The sequence below is a fragment of the Adiantum capillus-veneris genome, chromosome 19, assembly GCF_014529385.1.
Source record: "Adiantum capillus-veneris isolate H3 chromosome 19, ASM1452938v2, whole genome shotgun sequence".
Taxonomy (NCBI): domain Eukaryota; kingdom Viridiplantae; phylum Streptophyta; class Polypodiopsida; order Polypodiales; family Pteridaceae; genus Adiantum; species Adiantum capillus-veneris.
The window spans coordinates 103,912,999-103,936,175 of NC_140949.1; the positions used below are offsets into that span (position 1 = coordinate 103,912,999).

Below are 23,177 nucleotides of genomic sequence, written 5' to 3' on the forward strand. Positions count from 1 at the left end.
CGCAGTGCATAGTTGTCACCCTTTTGCATCATCCGCACACCTGGCACTCAGCTTTTTTCAATAATGCATCCCGCCACCACGTGAAGTGGCCCCAAAAGATGGTCCTCATGATGACCTCTCTGCCTAATTATCACAAGAAAACACCCACGTTGTGTCCGTACTTATCCATGTGCAAGTATTGACCCCATTCGACGTCCTGACGCTACTAGATGCCATCTAACGCACCTGCTTACCTCATGTCGTCGGCCCGCGGATAGCTTCCTTGAGAAGTTTTACGCGCTACCAACTCCTCATTATTGTAGAAAATACACACTGGTACTCGTGATAGTGAAAATCGATGCACTATGTACACCCTGTCCTACCTGTACACATGTGGGCCCCACGTAACCACCTGGCTCTGGAAAATGGGCAATCCTTTATTCGATGCACCATGCATGTGTATGTACATATGCGCAATCCCTTGCTCCAAAAAACTCCTGACATAATTTGCCCATCCCCTAGCCTGCTAGATCATTCCTGATCAGCAGCAGCAAAAAGCGATATGAGACGCGCAGTGTCACAAGTCTCCTCATCCTTCACCAACACTGCTTGATCCACAGACAGCTCATCTTACTCCACCATCATTAACCTGACATGATACAATTTAAGACGCAATCCATTTACCCTTGACTTATGTAGAACACCATCCAGGTTAGCCAGCTCATATGTACCATTTGGAAAACACTCCACTACCTTGAAAGGGCCTTCCCACTTAATCTGAAACTTCTTTTGGAAGGTGTTGTCCAGCTTACTGTTGTAGCGCAAAACCAAGTCATGCTTCTTGATACCCTTACTTTTGACCTTTTCATTTATCTTTGCCAAAACCCTATCCTGCATCTGCCCATAATGTTCCAAAGCACTCATCCTATTCAATTGAACCTCTTGTAATTGTAAGAGCCTCTCTTTGAATGCATCACTAGGCTGCCCAAGCAACTTCTCTAACATCTTTACTGCAGGCAACTCTAATTCCACAGGCAATAGTGCTTCCTTTCCATACACCAAATGAAATGGAGTGAACCCTGTACCTGTCTTCACTGAAGTACGGTAAGCCCATAATGCACTAGGCAATTCCAAATCCCAATTCTTTTCTTGGTGCTCTCTCACTTTCGAAAGGATTTGTACTAACTCACCATTGAATCTTTCATTTAAGCCATTACACTGTGGATAATAAGGAGTGGTATGCTGGTGCCTAATCTTCATCTTTGCGCATAAAAAGTCTAGTAGTTTAGCTCTAAATCCTGGCTCCTTATCTGAAAGTAGCTCTAATGGCACCCCAAACTTGCAACATATTTCATCATATACAAATTTTGCCACATCCTTTGCAGCGATTTGTTTTACTGCTATAGCCTCTGCCCATCTAGAGAGATAGTCCACTGCAGTCAAAATATAGCTTTTGCCCCTGCTTGTGATAGGTAACGGGCCTATTGCATCAATCCCTCACTTTTCAAACACATCAAACGTCATAATGGTTTTTCGTAGCTTTGGCTTCAACACTCTCTTCCCAAATGCTTGACACCTATTGCAAGACCTACACCAATGGTGAACATCCTTGTGCAAACTAGGCCATACATACCCCTCTTGCAAGATCTTATGCAAGGTGATCTTTAGAGCAAAATGGCCGCCACATGCGCTTTCATGATTCTCTTCCAACACTCTATAAAGCTCCTCCCGCCAAGGTACACGTCTCAACACGAGATCAACCCCTTTCATGTATAAGACATCACCAATCAATTTGTACCTGTATGCTTTACGCACATAACCATACTTCTTAGACTTCTGAATGTCCTTTGGAATGATTTCTGTTAGCAAAAACTTCTCTTCTTAAGCCAAACTTTCCCCGCCGTGATAAAGAGGTAAAGTGGTCCTCAACACAAATAGCTCCCCAATCATGCTTTGAGCTGCTTCATGTGCCTCTCCATTTAGAGCACGTTCTATGTGTCTAATGCTCCATGCTTCAAACTTTTTTAACAGGCCTTTAATTCTGAAACACATTTCCTTCAATGAGGTGTTCTTGCTCTTCCACACACCCAGCACTTGCTTCACAACTAACAAGGCATCACCTTTTATGCTCAACCTTCGAATCCCATGCTTCAAACAGATGTGTAATCCGGCTTCCAACATTGCATATTCAGCCTCATTGTTACTATGTGCATCCAATTTGAACCCTCTCTTGCATACTAACTTTCCCTCTGGATCGTAAAGTGCTATACCCCCTGAAGCTGCATCATGGCTCTTTCTGTATGAGCCATCAAAGAACAACACATGTGCATTGCTGATCTGTGGGACTTCTTCAACTACCTTTCTCACCACCTCTTCCTTAACAAGAAGGGGATTCTCCTTGTAACTTAGCAAATCAGCTAGGGTAGCTCTTGTACTGTCTTCCACTAGAAAAGAGAACTCAAACTCTTGCAGGTCAATTACCCATTTCTTGACCACATTTGACATGTTAGCGCCATTAATTAACTATGGCAAAAAGGCATAACTTGTCAAGAAAACAAAAGGTCGTTGTAGCAAGTAATGACGAAATCGTCGACAAGCAAATATTACACTGGCCATCACTAGCTCTACTTCCGAGAATTTTCTCTCTGCTAACACCTTCACTCGGCTTGCACAATACACTGGCCTCATATAATGGCTGCCCTTCCCCTTTTGCAAATAGCATGGCTCCAATGGCATCATCCCCTACTGATGGATTTACATAAAACACTTGCTCCCAATCAGGAGCCTGCATGGCTGACAACCCCCCTAACACCTCTTTCACCTCTTGAAACACTTCTTCACACTTGTCATCCCATTGCAATGGATCATGCTTTGCCACTTGTTGTAATGGATAAAGGAGCTGTGAAGACAATGGAATAAACCACGCCATGTACTTCACTTTGTGTATAAAGGTTGCCAATTGCTTCGTACTCGTAGGTGATGGAAAAAGAATAATAGACTTAACCTTGTCTGGATCAGCCTCAATGCCATTTTCTGACACCATATGGCCCAATAACTTCACCCTTGGCTGTGCTAGATGACATTTCTTGGAATTTAGTTGTCCTCCACATTTATCATATCGAGCCAATACCATCTGCAACTTCTCATGGTGTTCAGCCCTACTGCTGTAGACACAGAAGTCATCCATAAAAGCTTTAACACAACTACCAATGAATGGTTCCAATGCCCAATTTGCTCTCTCTTGATAGAAAGATGGTCCATTTGTCAACCCAAATGGCAATACCGTATAACAATAGCAGCCCCATGGCGTAATGAAAACTATCTTTGTTCAGTCTTTAAGAGCAATCTTCAATTGAAAATAGCCCGAAAAACCATCACACACACTGTACCTCTCATAACATGCCACTGAATCCAAGATCTGATCGATGAATGGAAGAGTATATGGGTTCTTCTTAGTGGCTACATTTAAGGGTTTAAAATCTACACAAATCCTCCACTTTCCATCCTTCTTTGGACTGACAACTACTGGACTCACCCATTCTGTGATCTCCACAGCAACTATGAACCCTGTCTTCAATAACTTGTCCACCTCTTCCCTCAAGGCTTCCATTTGCTCTTGACCCATCCTTCTTAGCCTTTGTCGCACAGGCTTAGCACCTTCTTTCAGCTCTATATGCATCTCTTCTCCCTTGAATCCTTTGATCTCTTCATATGAAGTAATGAACAAGTCAGGAAAACTAGCCAACATGTGCAAATATATCTCCTTCTCCGTGGCTGAGAGGTCTCCACTGATCATTTGTGTCATCAATTCTTGCTTCTTCGACAATTCGATCTTGGTTTGCATCAGCCCTTCAATCACTTCATAAGGCCCTTCACTTTCATCTTCAACTTCATTCGCAAATGCAACTAAACCAGAGTCCTGGATTTCTTTGTCCATCAAAAGAAATGCAACATCAGCATCCTCATCACTGCTGGTAGTACTATCATTGTCCTCGTCAGACACTGTGGAATAGTCTTCATCACTAGACTCATCCTCATCTTCATAAAGCTCCTCCGATCGTTTCCTTGTGTCCATATTATATAGCTTCTTGACACCTGTCTTTCCATAGAGGCTAATCGTACCACGTCTCCAATCCTGAACAGCTCCCACTGCACGTAACCATGGTCTGCCCAATATAATAGGGTATGCTCCCAACCTCGCTGGCATCACATGAAAATCAACCACTACCTTTGCATCATATGCCTCCACCTCTAAGCTCTTTACAACACCCAAACATTTTACTTTTTGATGGTTTGTCAATCTGATCCGGAAGCCTGACACCCCAGTCACTGTAAGACCCATCTTCTCAACGCATGAGTGTGTTATGACACATATTTGGGCTCCACCATCCACATAACCTTGTCCCATATTTTTTCTTTTGTGCCACACATCTACTATTGGACAAATGTCTGGTAGCTCATCCATCGCCAACACCTTCACTGAACCTCTCTCTAGCTCTTTCTTCATTGGGTCAACTATCCTCTTCCACTATCGCTTTAGTTTAGGCACCATCTCTATAAGCTGCCCAAAAGTAACATCGGCTTTCCTGCTTGTCAGATCCTCCTTCAAGTCATAGCTCAATTGCCCATCCCCTAGTGGAAAATCTGACACATGAAACTTGTGACGAGCCCTTCTTTTCCTCTTGGCCTTGACATCCTCACCTTCATGGCTCTTTCCTTTCTTCTTACTAGGACCTGGGGCACTTCTTCCTTCCTTGTCCTCTGTGGTCCTCTTCCCAATAGGCATCACTAATGTATCCTCTAGCTTTGATGCCTTCTCCAACGTGACTACACTTAACACTCGTCTTTCCCTTTTCTTCTTGGGTTAATCCACTGGTTCCTTCTTCTCCCTTACTTTCAATGCCATAATCATTTGACCTAGTTAGCACTTGTCTTGGCAATGGATGCATGTCTCCCCCTATCCTTGGTGGCTTATCACATTGCGGGCTGATGTGGCCCGACTCTCCACAATTACAACATGTGGGCGTCTGCCTCCAGAACCTACCATTACTTTGTCCAGCACCATTCTTGGGTCTTTCTTCACCTCCTGGCTGATTTGCAAACCTACCTCGACCTCGATTATTTCCCACTTGACCTAGCATGTTTAGGCTGAGATTCTTCATTAAATCTACCACTTGCCTCATGTCTTGCCTTAGCCCATCATCTTGCACTGTTGTAGTGACCACTGCTGGCATAACCTGAGGAGTAACAGAAACCATTGGTTCATGATGAAACCCTGGCATGCGACCTTGTAAAGAGTCCATAGGCTGAAATTCAGACCTCATGGGCAAAGACTCTACTCCTAGCTGGCTCATTTTTCTTAGCTTCCACTCCTTATTCCTTGCCACCTCTAGTGCATCTTCATACGTCCTAGGCTTCTTTAGCTCCACTCTCCAACATATATTTTTCCAAAGACCAGCCAAGAACCTATCCTTCTTCATCATATCAAGCGGGGGTACTTGTGGTGCAAAGGCCTTGCATATCCGCTCCCATGCCAATGAAAACTTAGGTATGTATGCATCTACTGGCTCACCTTCCTTTTGCACCATACCTTGTACTTCTTGCCACACTTTGTCAGGATCTTCTATCTTCACAAACTCCGCTTCCAATCCATGCCTTAGATTGTCCCAACTCAATCTTACAAGCGGATCTGCCACACGCAACTCCTCTTCAAATACTTTGGACCAAACTCGTGCATCACTTTTCAAACAGATTTGGAGAAGACGTAACATCTGCGCAGGATCATGAATCTGATTGCTAATACAGGCAACCTCCATCTTTTCCAAAAAGTCTTCGACATCTTCATCACTTCTTCCATGAAACTCCGGATAAGAGCAAGCCATGGCTACCCAAGTTACGACGCTTTGAGAACCCCTTCGAACACACGTGTAAGAACCCAAAACTTTTGACTGACTCAATTCCCAGAAACTTCAATGGAGCTCAACTTTAGAGAAGGACAAACACATGCACATCAAATGAGTTTTCATAGTTGATCATCGGAATTACAACAGGCAAAGGAAATTCCAGGATCTCTCTTAATCTTCTTGGCCCGAACATAAAGACTATGCGCTGCTGGAAAAAAATCTTCCTGGACACATGAACATTTATTTGGATTCTTTGAGTTAAATGAAAAGGAGTGAATTGAGGGCCATTTTGATCATCCATTAGAGTCAACCATGCAGCTCCCAAGAAACCACACCTGTCTTATCCTCTGATTTTGCCAGAATTTTAGCAACATAACAGCATAAATGGCTCAAAAGACCAAAAAACCAGCCATCACCACTTGGAAAAATTTTGGCAGAGTTTCTCCAGAAGTAGAGCAGTGTGAACCCAAAATATAGACTGTATATATATGCATAAATTGCTAACGATAGAACCCGAGCATCAAGTAGAAATCACTAGTACATAGCCTATGGCAAGGTCACAAAAAGGGTGCTCCAGCTACCTGTATCACCGAAAGGATCTCCACATTTGAGAATCCCACAACTCAATAAAGCCTCACGCTATCGACCCTCACACGAAAGCTTATACAAATCTCGTATAGTGAAGTCTCAGAAATGTCTATCTTCCAGACCAAGTCTCAGAAATGGCTGGGACTACCAAATAAAACCAAAATATGGCTCCACAAAGGCGTACAATTGGCAGTTTCCACAAGTAACGTACGATACCAACAGACAATGCGCTCAAACAGGCGCTAAATGATGCATACCCACAACAACTGAAAGTGACACCACTGCTAGTATATCACTGTACTCAGCTACCTGTACTTGTGTGAATCACTTGTACCTATACCTGTCCCTGTAACCTATAACCTGTAGTTTGCAACTTGTAATCCCGAATCTCGAAGCTCGAAGCTCGAAGTAGAAGATACTCGAAGAAGATCCTCAATGGGGGCACCAAAAGAATGTGAGCGGGATGGAAACACACACAACGCCTTTATAACAACCCGACACACACTCTTGGGAAGATACACACACACTATGGGGCACCACTCGGCTTATACAACCCTCCTGGCCGACATAGAGAACACACCGATGAAGTGAGACTATCCACTTGCCCACTCCACACAGAGACTCACACACACACACACCCCCCCAAAAAACTCAGCTCAAAAGAGGAGAACTTTTGATATTTAGATACAAATGAGCTTGAGCCAACACCAAGGGAGCAAATAGCTCCACAGTATGGGTAAAATAAGCCAGATACAATCACAAACTGGAGCAGAAGCTTCGTTCATAGGAGAAACTTACACAGCCAAAACAGCAAAAAAACAGTGAGAAATTTAGCAAAATGGACAGCACCATCGCGTCCGGAACGGCCCAAAACCCCAGTCTACAATGTCAAAGTGCTCAAATCCGACCTCGGATGAGCAGTTTATGGCCAAAACAGGCTCCAAAATGAGCAAAAACACAGTTGCGCTGTTCCTCCTCTTCTCTCCACTCTTTTTCTGGTCTTCTCTCTGTTTTTTCAGTTCCCACACTTAGCTTTATTACTTGGGCATCCTTGGCCTTTTAGATGACCTCAAACGGACCCCGAACATGCCAAAAACTAACCTCGCAGTGCATAGTTGTCACCCTTTTGCATCATCCGCACACCTGGCACTCAGCTTTTTTCAATAATGCATCCCGCCACCACGTGAAGTGGCCCCAAAAGATGGTCCTCATGATGACCTCTTTGCCTAATTATCACAAGAAAACACCCACGTTGTGTCCGTACTTATCCACGTGCAAGTATTGACCCCATTCGATGTCCTGACGCCACTAGATGCCATCTGACGCACCTGCTTACCTCATGTCGTCGGCCCGCGGATAGCTTCCTTGAGAAGTTTTACGCCCTACCAACTCCTCATTATTGTAGAAAAAACACACTGGTACTCGTGATAGTGAAAATCGATGCACTATGTACACCCTGTCCTACCTGTACACATGTGGGCCCCACGTAACCACCTGACTCTGGAAAATGGGCAATCCTTTATTCGATGCACCATGCATGTGTATGTACATATGCGCAATCCCTTGCTCCAAAAAACTCCTAACAGCGGAAGCAGAAGAGGAAGCTATGTCAGCCATTGCAAGGTTCCGTGATTCCTTAAAATGGAGAGGCTAGCTTAATGGGCTCGAGATGCTAGAGGAACTTATCAACTTAACCTTAACACTAATTGAAAGAGATAATTGAATAGAGACAAACCTGAATGACAAGACAAATAGAAGAGATAACACACCAAGAGGGTAGGTGAATGTAGATCTAGAAAGTAAAGATAAAGTAGGTGAATCTAATCCACCATTACAACTCAACAGCATGAAGGTTTTAACGTGCATTTTGCCCAAGACAAAACACTAAGACAGTGTTAGCCAGTCAGGATTTCATTTCTTGGGCTATGTTACAAAAGAGCTCTTTAAACATTGACCTGTAAGGCATAACATAAGGGGCTGCAACAGCACAAGGAACTTGATATACCTCTGCTAAATGCCAACCTTCCTGAAATACAAAATATGCAGTGCAGCATCATTGTCAATATGCAGAGAAAATTGTGGCAAAATAGGTTAAGCTGTTTGTGAAAATTACCAGTGCAAAAAAGTTTATGATGATATGATCTCCATGTTGGTGCTCACAATTAAGAATATTTCCCACTGCTATTAGACATTCTTGTCTATGTAGTTCCTCAATTCTCAATTTCCAGCCAATACCTGGATGAACTGCATCTTCAGTAACGAGAAAATCATGATAAACTTTCTAACTTTTCCTCGAAAACACAAGCAGTTTAAAACTTTCATGCTCACCATTGACATCTTGGATAGATTGAGGCCTTGTGTTAACAGAATCATCTGCAGTTATATACCGATGAAGGCAGGAAGCAGATAAGACAGGGGGGGATGTGATAGAAACAAAGGAAACACCCGAAGCTGACAGCACTTTAGTCAAGCTCTGCCCAGAGCAGAATAGTACAAAATCAGGCATGCAATCTTTTATGTTGACACCCAGAAAATGACATCAGTCAGTAAAATAATCGTGAGTCATACAAGCTGATCAGCTTTCTTGTAGTTTCAAAGTGGAAAAACTACCTCGTGAGCAAGGTGAGTGATAAAGAAGACCAAACAATGGGGTTTTGCCTCTGCCAAGCCAGCAGCCACAGCCTGCACCATAAATTGGTTAAATCAGCTTGCAATGGCTAATGGTAATAAAGAGTACTACAAAACATCTCATCGCTTCCAAACACAACTTACAAATGCACTGTATGTTTTGATTGCTTAATGGTGTCCACACTGCCTCAAAATTCACACTTCACACACAAGAACTGCGTGTGTCGAAAACAAGGGCCAGGTTTGCAAAATCATCAAATATTTTTAGGTATATTTTACTTTTCAAACTAAAATACTTCTTGTGACTGAGAAGGGGTATAAAGGGTCAAAAACCTGCAGGCACACTATATCGTACATATTGTACTATCGTTTCATGGAAAAACCAGTGAATCAACAAAGCCAAACCTTAAAACTGATATTGGCAAGCATGTATGTGCATGTTTTCGTTTGTCAGAAAGTGAAGTACGGTTGGGACAAGACTCCAACTTTACTTCAGCCTTTACCAATGCCTAATCAACCATGAGAGAGTATAGCCATTGACTTCGTCACGGATCTCCCTAAGAGAGTATAGCCATGGACTTCGTCACGGATCTCCCTAAGACTCCATTTGAAAATGATGCAATTTGGATCATTGTGCACAGATTTAGTTGGCAAGCCTGTTTTATTCTAGTAAGAAAAACCCATAAAAGTAGATCACATGACTAGAATTTTCCAAGCATTGTGGGATATCAATGTCCTTTGTCAGTGATAGAGATCCTTGCATGACTAGAAACTTTGTTTTTTATCCTAAAACGGACAAATGAACTAGAGCATCCACTTGGTTTGCTGCATAGTGGTTGAACAAGAGTCCAGTGAAGCCGGAACTAAAACTTCCATCCTCATATGGAAAATAAAAAAATCAATGAACATCCTCTGCTTCTAGAAGGAATGAAATCCCCCTCAATCATCCATAATCCACAGCCTGGAACAAAGTGCAACTGAATCATCAACCACCTACCATTCTTTGAAGACCGGCCGAAACCCCACAACTGCCTGTATGATTGGAACTCTATATCAGCCTTCATAAACTCTTTTGAAAGATAACTTTGTCAACAATTCCAAGAAACTAAACGTGCAATTGCAAGAGGCACAGCCATAGTTACCAAGAAATGCCATTTCTAGGAAACGGGGTGACTGGGGCTCTTAGAAATGGCGAAAAATTTTGAAACAACACTCACCACATGGCATTTTTCCAGGCTCCAAAAGTATTACTATAAACTAAGTTTTCTAGAGAGAGAGAGAGAGAGAGAGAGAGAGAGAGAGATGAAATGAAATGAAATGATATATTAACATCTTCAAAAGGCCAAAATAACCTATGAGACCAAGCTATTACAACATAGTGAATCTGATACCATGTCCGGAATCAAAAGAACTCAAACAAAAAATACAACTACTACAAGCTGGGACTGTATGGATGTGCCAGCTAATAAAAAAGGTGCCCAGTACAATGTGTAGTACAATGAGAGAGGGGGGGGGGGGATATGGTAGAGATCCATCCTCATCTGCACCCTAGACATCGAGAAAGTATGGCTCGAATCCTCTGCTGTAGTCTCCGTCGATATTGTGTAGCTCCTCTCCTCAATCGCGATCGTCTAGGTCTCCCTACCTCCAATGCTCGGTCTATGAGAATGCCAGTAGTGGTAGTATTACTGCGGACAGAGCTCTGCAATGGTGGTTGCTGTTCTGGGTGTTCAATATCTAGTGTAAAGAAATCTGTAATCTGTCTCTGGGACTGTCTCTCTCCAGCTCTCCTCAGTAAAGTGTCTTTATGCATGTGTAACTCAAGTAGATACAGTCCAAGACATCTCTGATCCTCATAACTCATGACCCTAGATAGAGGCCCAAAACCCTCTCTGAATAGACAATGAAAACGGCCTCGTATCTCATAGTACATTGTGCAATGACATATGTAATGTAACTCTGTCTATGGCTCTAGATGACATAAGCGGCATATCCTTCTATATGTTGGTATTCCTCTGAATCTGCTAGTCTCAATCTCGAGCTGATGTGAGGATGTGCGTATCTGGCCAATGGCGCAACGCAAACCATGAGAAAGATGTGTGTCCATATAGCTAGGTCGAATCACAAACCCATCCCCTGTGAGGTGGAGAAGATGCTCTCTATAGAAAGCCATCTTCGTGCCCAACTCCTGTACCGGCTCTATCCATGTTCTCCTCGTGTCCATGTAGCAGGCTACTTCACAGGACAGTTAGTTTACAGTTGGGCTTTGGTCAGTTGGTCTTTGGTCTGGTCGGTTCACACTAGACGGACTCGTTGGGCAGAGACACGTGGCAGGGATAGGGTGGTCTAGTGGACATCGTGGCCAGGTCACCACCGCAACCGAGTGGGGATAGACTTAAATGATGTTCTTTATGAGCCGTTGGTAGCTCTTGATGATTGTACATATGAGTAGTCGTTTTGGGCCAATGGCATTATCTTGTACGTAGTCGTCTAGAGTGGGTCTTTACACAGAGCACGTCTTCACCATCCCAGCACATCTGAGCTTCGACACCCCCATTGTACCTGTGAGTCCTGGGCTGGAGCTAAGTGTGCTGCCACGCCAAAGTCTGTATCAGTCTTTGAGATAGTCGAGTCATATGTTTTGGTCTGCTGTTGTGTCTTTGTGAGCTCTGTTGATGTCTATTGTTTCCTTTCTGTTCAGTCTGTTTGAGTGAGATTGTCACGCACATTGCACTAAGGACCACCCACTGTAGAGAGCACGACACATTATCCGCGCTACAAGTGCTCTCATTTTGGCGATCACGATGGGACCTCAAAGGAAGTCTCACTCTTGTGGAGATACAAATCGTGAAGCTAATCGGTTGTTACCTGGCTCCGCACACTTGCTTACGCTGTGTAGATAGTCTGCTGGTCTGGTCCTCTCTCGCCCTGGTCCAACCAGTCCTAGTCCTCGTTCCTGGTCTAGTCCTCACCCTGGTCAAGCCCTCCTCGTCCTGCCAGCTAGGTGGTCTAGTCACTAGTCCTGGACCAGGTGGTCTAGTCACTATCCTCACTTGTCCTGTTTTAGACCTGTGTTGTTCACTGCATGACACATACAAGGCGGTGAGTTGAGCGTCAAAGCGCACTACTGAGCCCTCTGAAGCACTCTAACCGAAGACGCCCTGTGGTATCTAATAGAAGTCCATTAACCTCATCAACTATACCTTCACATACGACATCCCCCATTCCTTCATCCGGTTCCACATCTTCCAGATCACCTTCTCCAGCAAAGCTCTCTCCTATTCTGCTACAGCAGGCTATTGAGCAACAGGCTTAACAAGGGGCCATGGAGGCGTTGGCTAGTGTGTTGGCCAAGGTAAACATCAAGTTCCCCACCTTCAAAGGACTCTCTCGGAAGATGCGGACGACCATGCACGGAGGTTCGTATCTCTCTGTAGAGGACGTGGTCTTAATAGGGAAGATGCTTATCTGGTACTTTTTCCATCCACCTTGGACGGCTTAGCAGACAAATGGTACAGCCAGTTTGCAGAGAATCATTTTGCAACTTGGGCAAACTTAAGACAACAGTTCTGTGTAGCTTTCAGGCTGGGCAACTACCAAGAGAAAGTGTTGGATGAGTTGGCCAACATGGTGCTCCAGCCAGAGGAGACTTTTACAGACCTTATGACCAAAACCAAGTCTCTGGTAGCCAAGCTTCCCCAACAACCCGGTGAATTCATGGTTAAGAAGTGGGTGGAGAAGGCGCTTCCCAAAACCTCTCAGCAAAAACTCCGGGAGAGCCTCCGACCTGACGCCACTCTGGAGGAATTCATCGCAGCTGCTACTAGGATAGAGGGGGCTAGGAAGTTGTTCAACAACTCTCCTCACATAGATACTCCCGCTGTGTTCTCAAAAGGTAGTCCTGCTGATCCTTTGACTTCCTTGCGCAGGGAACTTGAAGCCCTCAAACTACAACGCGCTCTCCAAGAAGAGAAATCAATCTCTCTGAGACGAGAGAAACCATCGCACCTTGAGGCTTTGGATCAAATCAAGAGAGAACTAGAAGAGCTTCGGTCTCAGTAGGAGACTAAAGCTATGGTATGGTGCAGCTCTTGTCGCTCTCCTGGACATCCTCCACAGGACTGTCCCCTTCGGGTTTATTGCCACTTCTGCGAAAATTTTGGGCACGATGATAAGGATTGTTACTATATCAAAGGATTGTAGCAAATACAACAAAATCTAGGTCCTTCTCTCCAACAAGGGCTAGCACCTGCATCCAACATGGTCTCACCCTATGGCCATCAAAACCCGTTGCCTCCTCTGCTGACAACACCCCCTATGCAGCAAGGTATGCACAACTTTGCACCCCACAACTTTTATCATGCTAGTACTCCCTCAGTTCCCCAAAGCTTCTACACCTCAGCCTCCAGCACCATGCAACAACAAGAGCAGCGACCACCTCGTCCCCCGTTTCGTCCGTCTAATCGGCCAATCTTATGCTACAGATGCGGTGAATATGGGCATTACCAAAGTAAGTGTCATTTACTTGAAGGGTCTCCTCCTTGCAGACATTGTCCGGAGTCTAAGGACCACTACAATAAAGATTGTCCCAAACAAAGGGCATCCTCATCTTCAGGCCCGAATCAAAATCAACAAGAGTTTACATTCCCGAAAATCAATCTAATCACAGTGAACACCACTCCTCAGCCAGCACCTGCTACACATATAGTTCAACCACAACAAGCAGCAGAGCCTGCTGGGGTGCTCACTCGAGCACAAAGAGCAGCCCTGGGTTTAAGTTTTCCAACGGGACCATCCTGTCCAATCCTTCCGCAACCTGTTCAAAATGTCGCACCCGTAATTGGTGCAAAGAATAGGCCAATCTCTATGCTTTCGGACATTGATGGAGCCTTCCTGGTAGCAGTGGCTGACTTGCAACAGGTCAAAGTTTCCGAGGAGGCCCAAATTGTAGGAGCTAGGCCCACAGCGGAAGCAATCTTGAAGAACACCTTTCAGCAAGTATCTCTTTATGAGATGCTCCGGCTAGATGCAACCCTTAGAAGTGACACCCTCTCAATAATTCACTCTTTGTACCCTGGTACAGGGCCTAGTGGCGGGCACCTACCTGTGCAACCCTTGAAGTCCTACATGATTTCATATCCAGCTGCTCCCCTCACCGACTATAAAAGTCCACGTCTTATTGTATCTTCTTGGGCATCAATTCTCAGGCGTCATAGTGGATGGTGGGTCTGGAATCAATCTAATGCCCGAATTTACCATGTCAGTCTTAGGTCTGCAGCCTACTCGCCCTGCTCCATTCACTGTTACATTGGCAGACCAGAGGACAGTCTACCCTGTGGGCATAGTAGAGAAGGTGCCTTTGAAGGTACAAGACTTCACATTTAGCTTGGATTTTGTGGTGGTTAGTCTTCCTCAGGTGGAGGGAGGATTCCCTTTGCTGATTGGTAGACCATGGTTGCGACATACTAAGGCACTTCATGATTGGGGAACGACGCCATGTGGATACATACTCTTGGCTCCCAAATGCAACCAATCCGGCTTAAAGGAGGGATGGATCCAGTGGCTCATCACAGCCATTGTCAGTACAGTCCACCAACCCCGACCCTGAGCAATCCATCCCACCTGACGGGTCTGACGAGGACCTGCTACAGTGGTTGGAAGCTACCACATCGATGCCATGCTACATGGTCTCTATTCAAAACTCATCTGTGCCGCCAGTAACACTCTCTCTTCAAACTCCTCAGGAGGACACAGATGTCCAAAGTTCTACAGCGGACAGTACAACAGTCGAAGAAGTAAGTGTGTCAGCCCCAAATTCTCATGCTTCGAATGACCCGCCGATGGAAGCCTTCGATCTTGGGGAACCTATAACACATCACCGAAGGGGGAAGAAATCTCCTCTGCATGCACTCGCCAAAGATTTCCCCCTTCCTGTAGCATCTCCCAAGTCGGACCCCCTACAAAAGCACTCTGTTATGTCTGGTTCCGAAGATTTACCCTTCGAGGAGCTCCCACCAGGATGGTTACAAGAAGAGTATGCAAAGTTTCCAATCGATCAAACACCTGCACATGATGTCTTGAAGCTCCAGGAGGCAGCTCACCTCTCATCTTCAGAAGCACCCTCTCCAGCTACACCCCCGGACCCGGTCAAAGAAGTCAACCTGGGAGATCCTGACAACCCTCAGCACGTACTGTTAGCAGCTTGGTTATGGGAGCATCTCGCATTACTCAATCAGGTAGTCTCTTTCATACACTCTTTTAAAGATGTTTTTGCTTGGTCCTACAAGGATTTAGAGGCGATTCCACCACAATTGGGTGTCCATACTATACCTCTGGTTGAAGGGGCCAAGCCTGTAAGAGGCCGAGCTTACAAGCTCAACCCGAGGTATGCTGAGGCGGTCAAGTCAGAGTTAGAAAAAATGCAAGAGGCAGGGATCATTGTACCTGTGGAGCACTCTGAGTGGTTATCACCCATGGTGATAGCGCCTAAGAAGCAGTCCAACAAAATCCGTGTGTGCGTAGATTACCGTGCTCTGAATAAGGTAACTATCCCAGATGGTTTCCCAACACCTTTCACTGAGCGTGTGCTCGAAGATGTAGCAGGGCATGTATTGTACAGTTTCATGATGGGTTTAGTGGATACAATCAGTTGAACATCCATCTAGGTGATCAGCTGAAAACGGCCTTTGTGACTCCCTGGGGTATTTTTATCTACACTCGAATGTCTTTTGGGTTGAAAAATGCCCCACCTTCTTTCAATAGGGCGGTATATCTCATCTTTTGTCCTCTGCTTATGGATCATCTTCGCATCTTCATGGACGATTTTTCGACCTTCTCAGGTGCTCAATGTTCAACCCCAGTAGAAAATCTAGAGGAACACCTGGCTCAGCTCTCTGTTGTCTTCCTCAGGTGCAGAGAGGCACGCCTAAAGCTAAATCCTAACAAATGTCATTTTTTGGTTATTGAAGGCACACTTCTAGGCCATGTGGTGTCTGCTAAAGGTTTAGCGCCTGACCAAGAGAAGATCGTGGCAATCTTAAAGTTACCACCCCCCATCAACCCAAAAGGGGTACAAAGCTTTGTAGGCCACACAGGTTATCATCACAGGTTTATACGCATGTATGCACAGGTGGCTCAACCCCTAACCTGCCTAACCAATGCTGCTGTTCCCTTTCAATGGTCAAAGGCAGAGGCTGAAGCTTTTGCATACCTTAAAAAATGCCTCACTGAAGCGCCTATCTTAGTAGCTCTCGACTGGTCTCTCACCTTTCATGTGCATACAGATGCCAGTCAACTGGCTGTGGGTGCGGTGCTGACTCAACCTAGTAAGGAGTACAACCTGGATCGCCCTGTTCACTATGCGAGTCGCCTACTCACCAAGGGAGAGTGCAACTATAGCACCACAGAAAGGGAAGGTTTAGCTATTGTGTATGCTCTGCAAAAATTTCGCCACTACTTATTAGGGGTCCACTTCACAGTTATTACTGATCACCATGCCCTACGATATCTGCTCAACAAGCCACAGGTTGCAGGTACAGTATGGCGATGGCTACTTTTATTTCAAGAGTTCGATTTTGAATTGGTACTCAGGCCCGGCAAACATCATGTCCTTGCCGACCACCTTTCTCGCCTTCGCAATGGTGAAGAAGCAACAGGGGTTGCTGACGACTTTCTTGATAGCAGTCTCTTTAATGGATACCACTACGGAATGGTACGGCGATGTTTTGCATCTGCTTTCTACTGGCCTCTACCCTGAGAACGCTTCACCACTGTAGAAGAGATGTTTGTTGTTTGCTGAAGTCTAGGCCATCCACTCAGATTGGGGGCCAACTATACAAATCAGGGCAGGATGGTGTTCTGAGGCGGTGTGTCTCCCCTCATGAAATCGAGTATATTTTGGAGGATGCCCACAATGGTCCCACTGGTGGCCATTACCCTGGTCATATTACTGCACAGAAGATTATCCAGTGTGGCTTATGGTGGCCCTATATTTTTCGCGATGCAATTGCCTATGTAAAGGTATGCGATGTATGTCAGCGCTGTGGCCCTAAACCAAGCAAACAGTCAAACCGTCCTCTGCAAGTTTCTATGGCATGGCAACCCTTTGAGAGATGGGGCATAGATTTTGTAGGTCCAATTACTCCCTCTGCCCAACCCAGCAATCGGAAGTATCTCTTGGTGGCTATAGATTACGCAACAAAGTGGACAGAGGTACTAGCAACAACGGACTGCACTGGCACTACGGTAGCCAAGTTTCTCTACGAAAATATTTTGTGCAGGTTTGGATGTCCCTTGGAAATTACCAGTGACAAAGGTAGTCACTTTGTGAATGAAACAATTTCAACCTTGCTTGCCAACTACAAGATTTTTCACCAAAAATCTTGTTCCTATTACCCTAGAGCAAACGGGCAGGCAAAGAGCACTAATAAGGTTCTGATAGCACTCCTGCGGAAAGCATGTCATCTTCATCCCTCGACTTGGGCTCAAGCTACCCACGGTACACTTTGGGCATATCGAACTTCTTTCAAAGCCACAACCAATCACACCCCATTTCAATTGACTTTCAGGTTGGAAGCGATAGCACCTTTTGAATTCAACTCAGGTTCTCCGCGAGTGGGTAGTCTTCGTGCCAATGGCGATTTGGGGTCGGCATCTGTCTCTCATCTTTTCCTTTTGGATGAAAGCCGAAGTTTGGCTTCACTGGCTCTAGAAGCAGAGCAGCTTCGTCGTAAAGCCTGGCATGATCGCCATCTCAGAAAGCCGCAAATAACGCAAGGAGCACTGGTGCTACTTTATCAAGCCAAGTTTCTGAAAAAAGCAAAGAAGTTGGTCCAAGCATGGCAAGGACCACATAAGGTGATGAAGATTCTACCCTACGGAGCTGTACAATTAGCCACCCTCGAAGGAGTTCCGCTGCCTTTAGTCAATGAATCTCGGATCAAATGCTATCATGCTTAAGCTGCCGCTCAAGGGTCTAACCGAGCTACAATCAAGTGCTGAGCTTCGCCGATTCTTGAACCCTTAAATAACTTCGGAATCACTATCTTCGGCATCCTTGCTGTTCCTTTTCATCTTATCCTTACACCCTCTCCTTAGACAGCTCTCCTCTTGCAGACTCTGTTAAGCTCAATGGGTTTGATTCTGGAATTGGATAAACTCTACCCTTCACTCTCTGTCTTCAATCTCTGTCTGTATCCTGTGTAAATCCCTTCTGTGTTGTGTGTGTAGGAAAGATTCTAGTCTTAAGCATAACCTATTCTCCTCAACCCCGACTCAGGCCGTTTGCAAAGCAAAGAATTCTTTGTTCTCTAACGTCTCAAGTGAAACTATGAAGGTAATTTTTTCACCAGCAAGTTTACTTCGCGTTTTATTTGCCCCGGTTATCTTCAGAGGGTTAGATGATCTCCGATTCCGAGAATCTTTCCGGCTCGTGCCTTGCTAATCCCTATACCTTTAACTCCTTCCCTTCTTCTTCTCTTTGCTTATGAGTGCCTTGGAAATATCATTATCACCTAACCTAACCTCACCCTGAAGCATTGTTGCTGTGACGCCCTTTCTATAACCGAGTGTGGTAGTGTGGCTATGCCATTTCCTGTTTCCTCTTCTAAAACCCTCTTCAATAGCAGGTCTTGTGTCGTCGGCTTGATCTTTATGGTCTCTGGCTAGTTTCATACACGTTAAAACTCTCTTCTTCTTCTTTTACCATCCCCTGCCTTCACCCCTAGCCCTAGCCCTCCACTTCCCCTCGCCCTCGTCCTCCCTTATCCCCTATCCCCTCGCCCCTCGCCCTTTCCCACCCCCTCGCCCCTCGCCCCTAGCCCTAGCCCTCCCCTTCCCCCTCGCCCTCGCCCCTCACCCCTAGCCCTTTCCCATCCCCTCGCCCCTAGCCCTAGCCCTCCCCTTCCCCCTCGCCCTCGCCCTCGCCCCTTATCCCCTATCCCCTCGCCCTTCGCCTCTATTCCCTAGCCCCTCGCCCTCGCCCCCCCTATCCCCTCGCCACTCGCCCTCGCCCCTCACCATTCCTATTTCCTCGCCCTAGCCCCTAGACCTCTAGCCCTCACCAATCGCCCCTAGCCCCTAGCCTCTAGCCTCTAGCCCCTCGCCCCTAGACCTAGCCCTCGCCTCTCACCTAACCTGTCCCCTCGTCCTAGCCTTCCCAGCGCCCTCGCCTCTAGACTCCAATTCCCTCGCCTTCAGCACCCTCGCGCTCGCCAGTACTTTCTTTCGAAAAACCAAAATAAAAAGCAAGCGCCACTTATCCTACGAAAAGCACTTCCCAGCAAGGGCGGTATTTTACCTACGAAAAGCAAAAGCGAAAAGCAGAGAGCGTTTATTATAGCTTTGGTACTCCATTCAGTCAATCATCCAGTAATTTTTGTACTCGCCCTTGCTCCTGCTACAGTGAGACTCATCAATTAGTAGAGATTCTTAGGCACAGTTTATCAAGATGGTTAGAACTCGGAATAGAGAAAAGCATCTCCAGTCAAAGGAAGAGTCCTCTGCCTCTGGGGATAGCTCTTACAATAAATCAGATTACACTCTTAGTTCAGAGCAGCTTTCAGAGGAATCTTCAAAGGAAGATTCACCCCAATCAGTCACTGCCGACAGGGTCACCACTCTTCAGGTGCCTCGCCCGTCTGGTGCCCTCTCCAAGGTACCTTTACTAATGATATATCATTTACAGGTGCCGAATCCGGCACTCAAGGATGTGTTCTCTCAGCAGCAAATGATACACTTGGGTCTTCAAAGTTTGGCTCAGGCCGATTTGTCCTGCAATATCTCTACTGCCAAACTAAGTTCCCTCTTGCTCACTTTTCCAAAGCTGAATGGTACTACACTTACAGTGGAGGATATCGGACAGGCTATGGGAATATTGACTGTGCTGGCACCTCTGCCCGCAACCAAAACCTTCTCAAATCTCTCACCAGAAGAAACTGCAAATGCTTGTCAGGAACTTTTGTTGGACTCACATCCAGACTATCACAGGAGTCAGCAGCTCTATTCAGTCTTACAGTATTATTTTTTACTGCGCGCAACGGAAAGAACAGGGGTTCTATCTTCTCCAGGTTCTCCAGCAATATGCGATGCTTTTTTTTGTCTCTACCACTGCCTACCGTATCCATTTCACCATCTGTTGTTTAAAGCGCTACAGGACAGGGCAAAGCGTTTTCGGACTCAGCGTAAAGGGAAAGCGGAAAGGAGCCCCTATTATGTATTGGATAGTGCAGATTATGAAGCAAAAGGCAGATGCAACAGCTGTTCTCACTCTTCAAGATGATCCAAAAGAACAAGACCATTCCAAAATGGCCAAAGAGAAAGGCATCTTGTGCAAGAGGGCAAAGGTACAAAAAGATTCTTCTGAGCAGCTAGCAACACTACCCTTCTCAGAATCACAAGTCAAAATCTCTGACGTCCATACTACAACACCAACAGTGTGTATGTCTACTTCTGTGGCCACCTCAACTTTCACACCACCTCTTGTGAGTAGTGTTGTAGTCACTAAAACACAACCTCTAGTTGTGTCGCCAGCACCACGTACTACTCTTAGTGCAGGGGCACCTAGGGGTACTGCAGGGGCATCTAGCTCTGGGACACCTACATCTGAAAAGCATAATATATATAAGAATTTTGCGCCTCAGGCCGGCAGACTTTTAGAGGCGGACAGAAGAGCCCTTTCGACGATTATGAATGTAGCCCTCTCATTGCAAGGTACCAACGGCCTGCATCACGCTTGATATGATGGTATGCAAAGGGAAGTGCAAGCTCATTGTCAACGAGTGATGGATAGGGACAATTTCATTGCTACAGCTCAAGATTGCATAAGAATCTTAACTCACAGGTAGTGGACCTCAAACATATTGTCCACACTAAGCAAAAATAGTTAAAAGAGGCAAATGATATGACCGCAGCAGTTCAGGACCTCTCTCCTGTGGTACATACACTGTGTCCCTCATGTGCAAAATACCAAGCTGTAGCCATTTCACACATAGTTCCAGCTACAACTACAACTACAACCCCGGTTTCTCCGCAAGTTCCTACTATGGCAACACAGATACAGACACAGACGGACATTTCCAAAGCCCATTCAGGGGATTCTCAAATAGCAGAGAAAGCAAATCCTACCAATATGGAGTCTAAGCCAGCAGGATCGGTCTCATCACAATTTCATGGACTCTCTATGGCCTCCCCCTCCCAGTCCCCATCCTTTCCTCAGCACTTCTACGGCTTCCCTGGATTCCAACAACCTGTTCCACCCTCTCAGCCTGCCCAGTCTTTTCCTGGGTTTCCACCAGCTCCACCTACTCACTCTCACCCGACGCAGCCTGCTGCTCATGGGGTGGCTACTCCATACCCGATGTACCCTCCTCATGGCCACTACCCCTCACCATACACTTGGCCTCCATCTCCTTACCCACCTTTCTATCAGCCTCCTCCTCCTCCTCCATCATCCGACCACCAACAGTACATCGCCGATATTTCAGTTCTTCAGTTCCGCTCTCCGAGACGGGCAGCGGTCTTGTGGCGGGCAACCTGTAGCATGCTACAGTGTCACTTTCACAGGACAGTTAGTTTACAGTTGGGCTTTGGTCAGTTGGTCTTTGGTATGGTCGGTTCACACTAGACGGACTCGTTGGGCAGAGACACGTGGCAGGGATAGGGTGGTCTAGTGGACATTGTGGCCAGGTCACCACCGCCACCCAGTGGGGATAGACTTAGATGATGTTCTTTATGAGCCGTTGGTGGCTCTTGATGATTGCTTATATGAGTAGTCGTTTTGGGCCAGTGGCATTATCTTGTACATAGTCGTCTAGAGTGGGTCTTTACACAGAGCACGTCTTCACCATCCCGGCACATCTGAGCTTCGACACCCCATTGTACCTGTGAGTCCTGGGCTGGAGCTGAGTCTGCTGCCACGCCAGAGTCTGTATCAGTCTTTGAGATAGTCGAGTCATATGTTTTGGTCTGCTGTTGTGTCTTTGTGAGCTCTGTTGATGTCTATTGTTTCCTTTCTGTTCAGTCTGTTTGCGTGAGATTGTCACGCACATTGCACTGAGGACCACCCACTGTAGAGAGCACGACACATTATCCGCGCTACAGTCCAGCTGGATCAGATCCTGACGAATGAGTCTAGTAATCTCCACCCATGTCAAAGACATCAAGGGTGCCTGTAGAGAGTACTGAAAAGGAGGCAGCCTGTCCATGGTGAAACCATGATGTTATCTGTGCATACCAGCATGATGTATCCCCCTGTACAGCTAACTGTCTGGACGACTCTAGGGCCAACCTCGCATATCTATCTTTGGTAGTATCCCATAGGCTATGTACAAAGGAGACTGATCTGGTCAGCGCCTCAATCTCCATAGGGGGGGCATCTAACTCCACTCGAATGATATCATGCGGTACGGAGGCCTTGGCTCTATTTAGCTGAGAGATCATAGATACCAAGAGCCTCTCCGTACGTCTTGTCACAAAGTGATGACGTGGCTGCCCGAAACCCTAATTCTGTTGAAACCCTAACCCTAAAATCAAAAACCCTAATTTTGCTAAAACCCTAACCCTAACCCTGATTTGCTGACGTGGCGGACTGACACGTGGCTTGCTGTATGGACACAAGCGTGATTTACGGAAAGCTGGGCAGATTTTGGCTTTTGCTTTTACTCAACGCAAGAGATGAGAGAGAGAGAGAGAGAGAGAGAGAGAGAGAGAGAGAGAGAGAGAGAGAGAGAGAGAAGCTTTTGCTTTTATTTTATAAAAGCAAAAGCATAGAAGAATGAGAGAGAAAAAGCTTCTGCTTTATTTTAAAATCTTTTGATTGGACAGCTTTTCGGAACTTGCTTTATTTTATAAGAAAGAGAGAGAGAGAGCCTTTGCTTTATTTATGGGCTTTTGATTTTCAGCTTTTGGGGCTGTAACAAACTTGGGACACTCCAAGTCAAAAATCAATCGCGACAGCACCAAATAACCACTTCAAACAATTCACAGATCACAATAGATTTGCATTGGCCCGGCGGAGTTCCGTGCCTAGAGATATTGGCCCAAAAGACTAGCGTCCCTTTCGGTATTTCTGTTTGTACTAAT

General features: G+C 45.8%; 1 protein-coding gene across 4 annotated transcripts in view; it reads right to left on the minus strand.

Moving 5' to 3' along the window:
* Window positions 1-23,177, minus strand: part of LOC147434580 (UDP-Glycosyltransferase superfamily protein) — a 115,771-nt gene that overhangs the window by 69,962 nt on the left and 22,632 nt on the right. The window contains exons 2-5 of one of the 4 annotated variants that reach the window (XM_086491045.1): window positions 9,081-9,152; window positions 8,799-8,943; window positions 8,584-8,714; window positions 8,426-8,496 (exon numbers count right to left, since the gene is read on the minus strand). In XM_086491045.1, the coding sequence (XP_086347171.1) occupies window positions 8,426-8,496; window positions 8,584-8,714; window positions 8,799-8,943; window positions 9,081-9,152 (419 nt within the window). Of the gene's footprint in view, window positions 1-8,425; window positions 8,497-8,583; window positions 8,721-8,798; window positions 8,944-9,080; window positions 9,162-23,177 lie in introns of those variants that run through there. The other 3 variants (XM_086491046.1, XM_086491044.1, XM_086491048.1) reach the window with 3 other exon arrangements.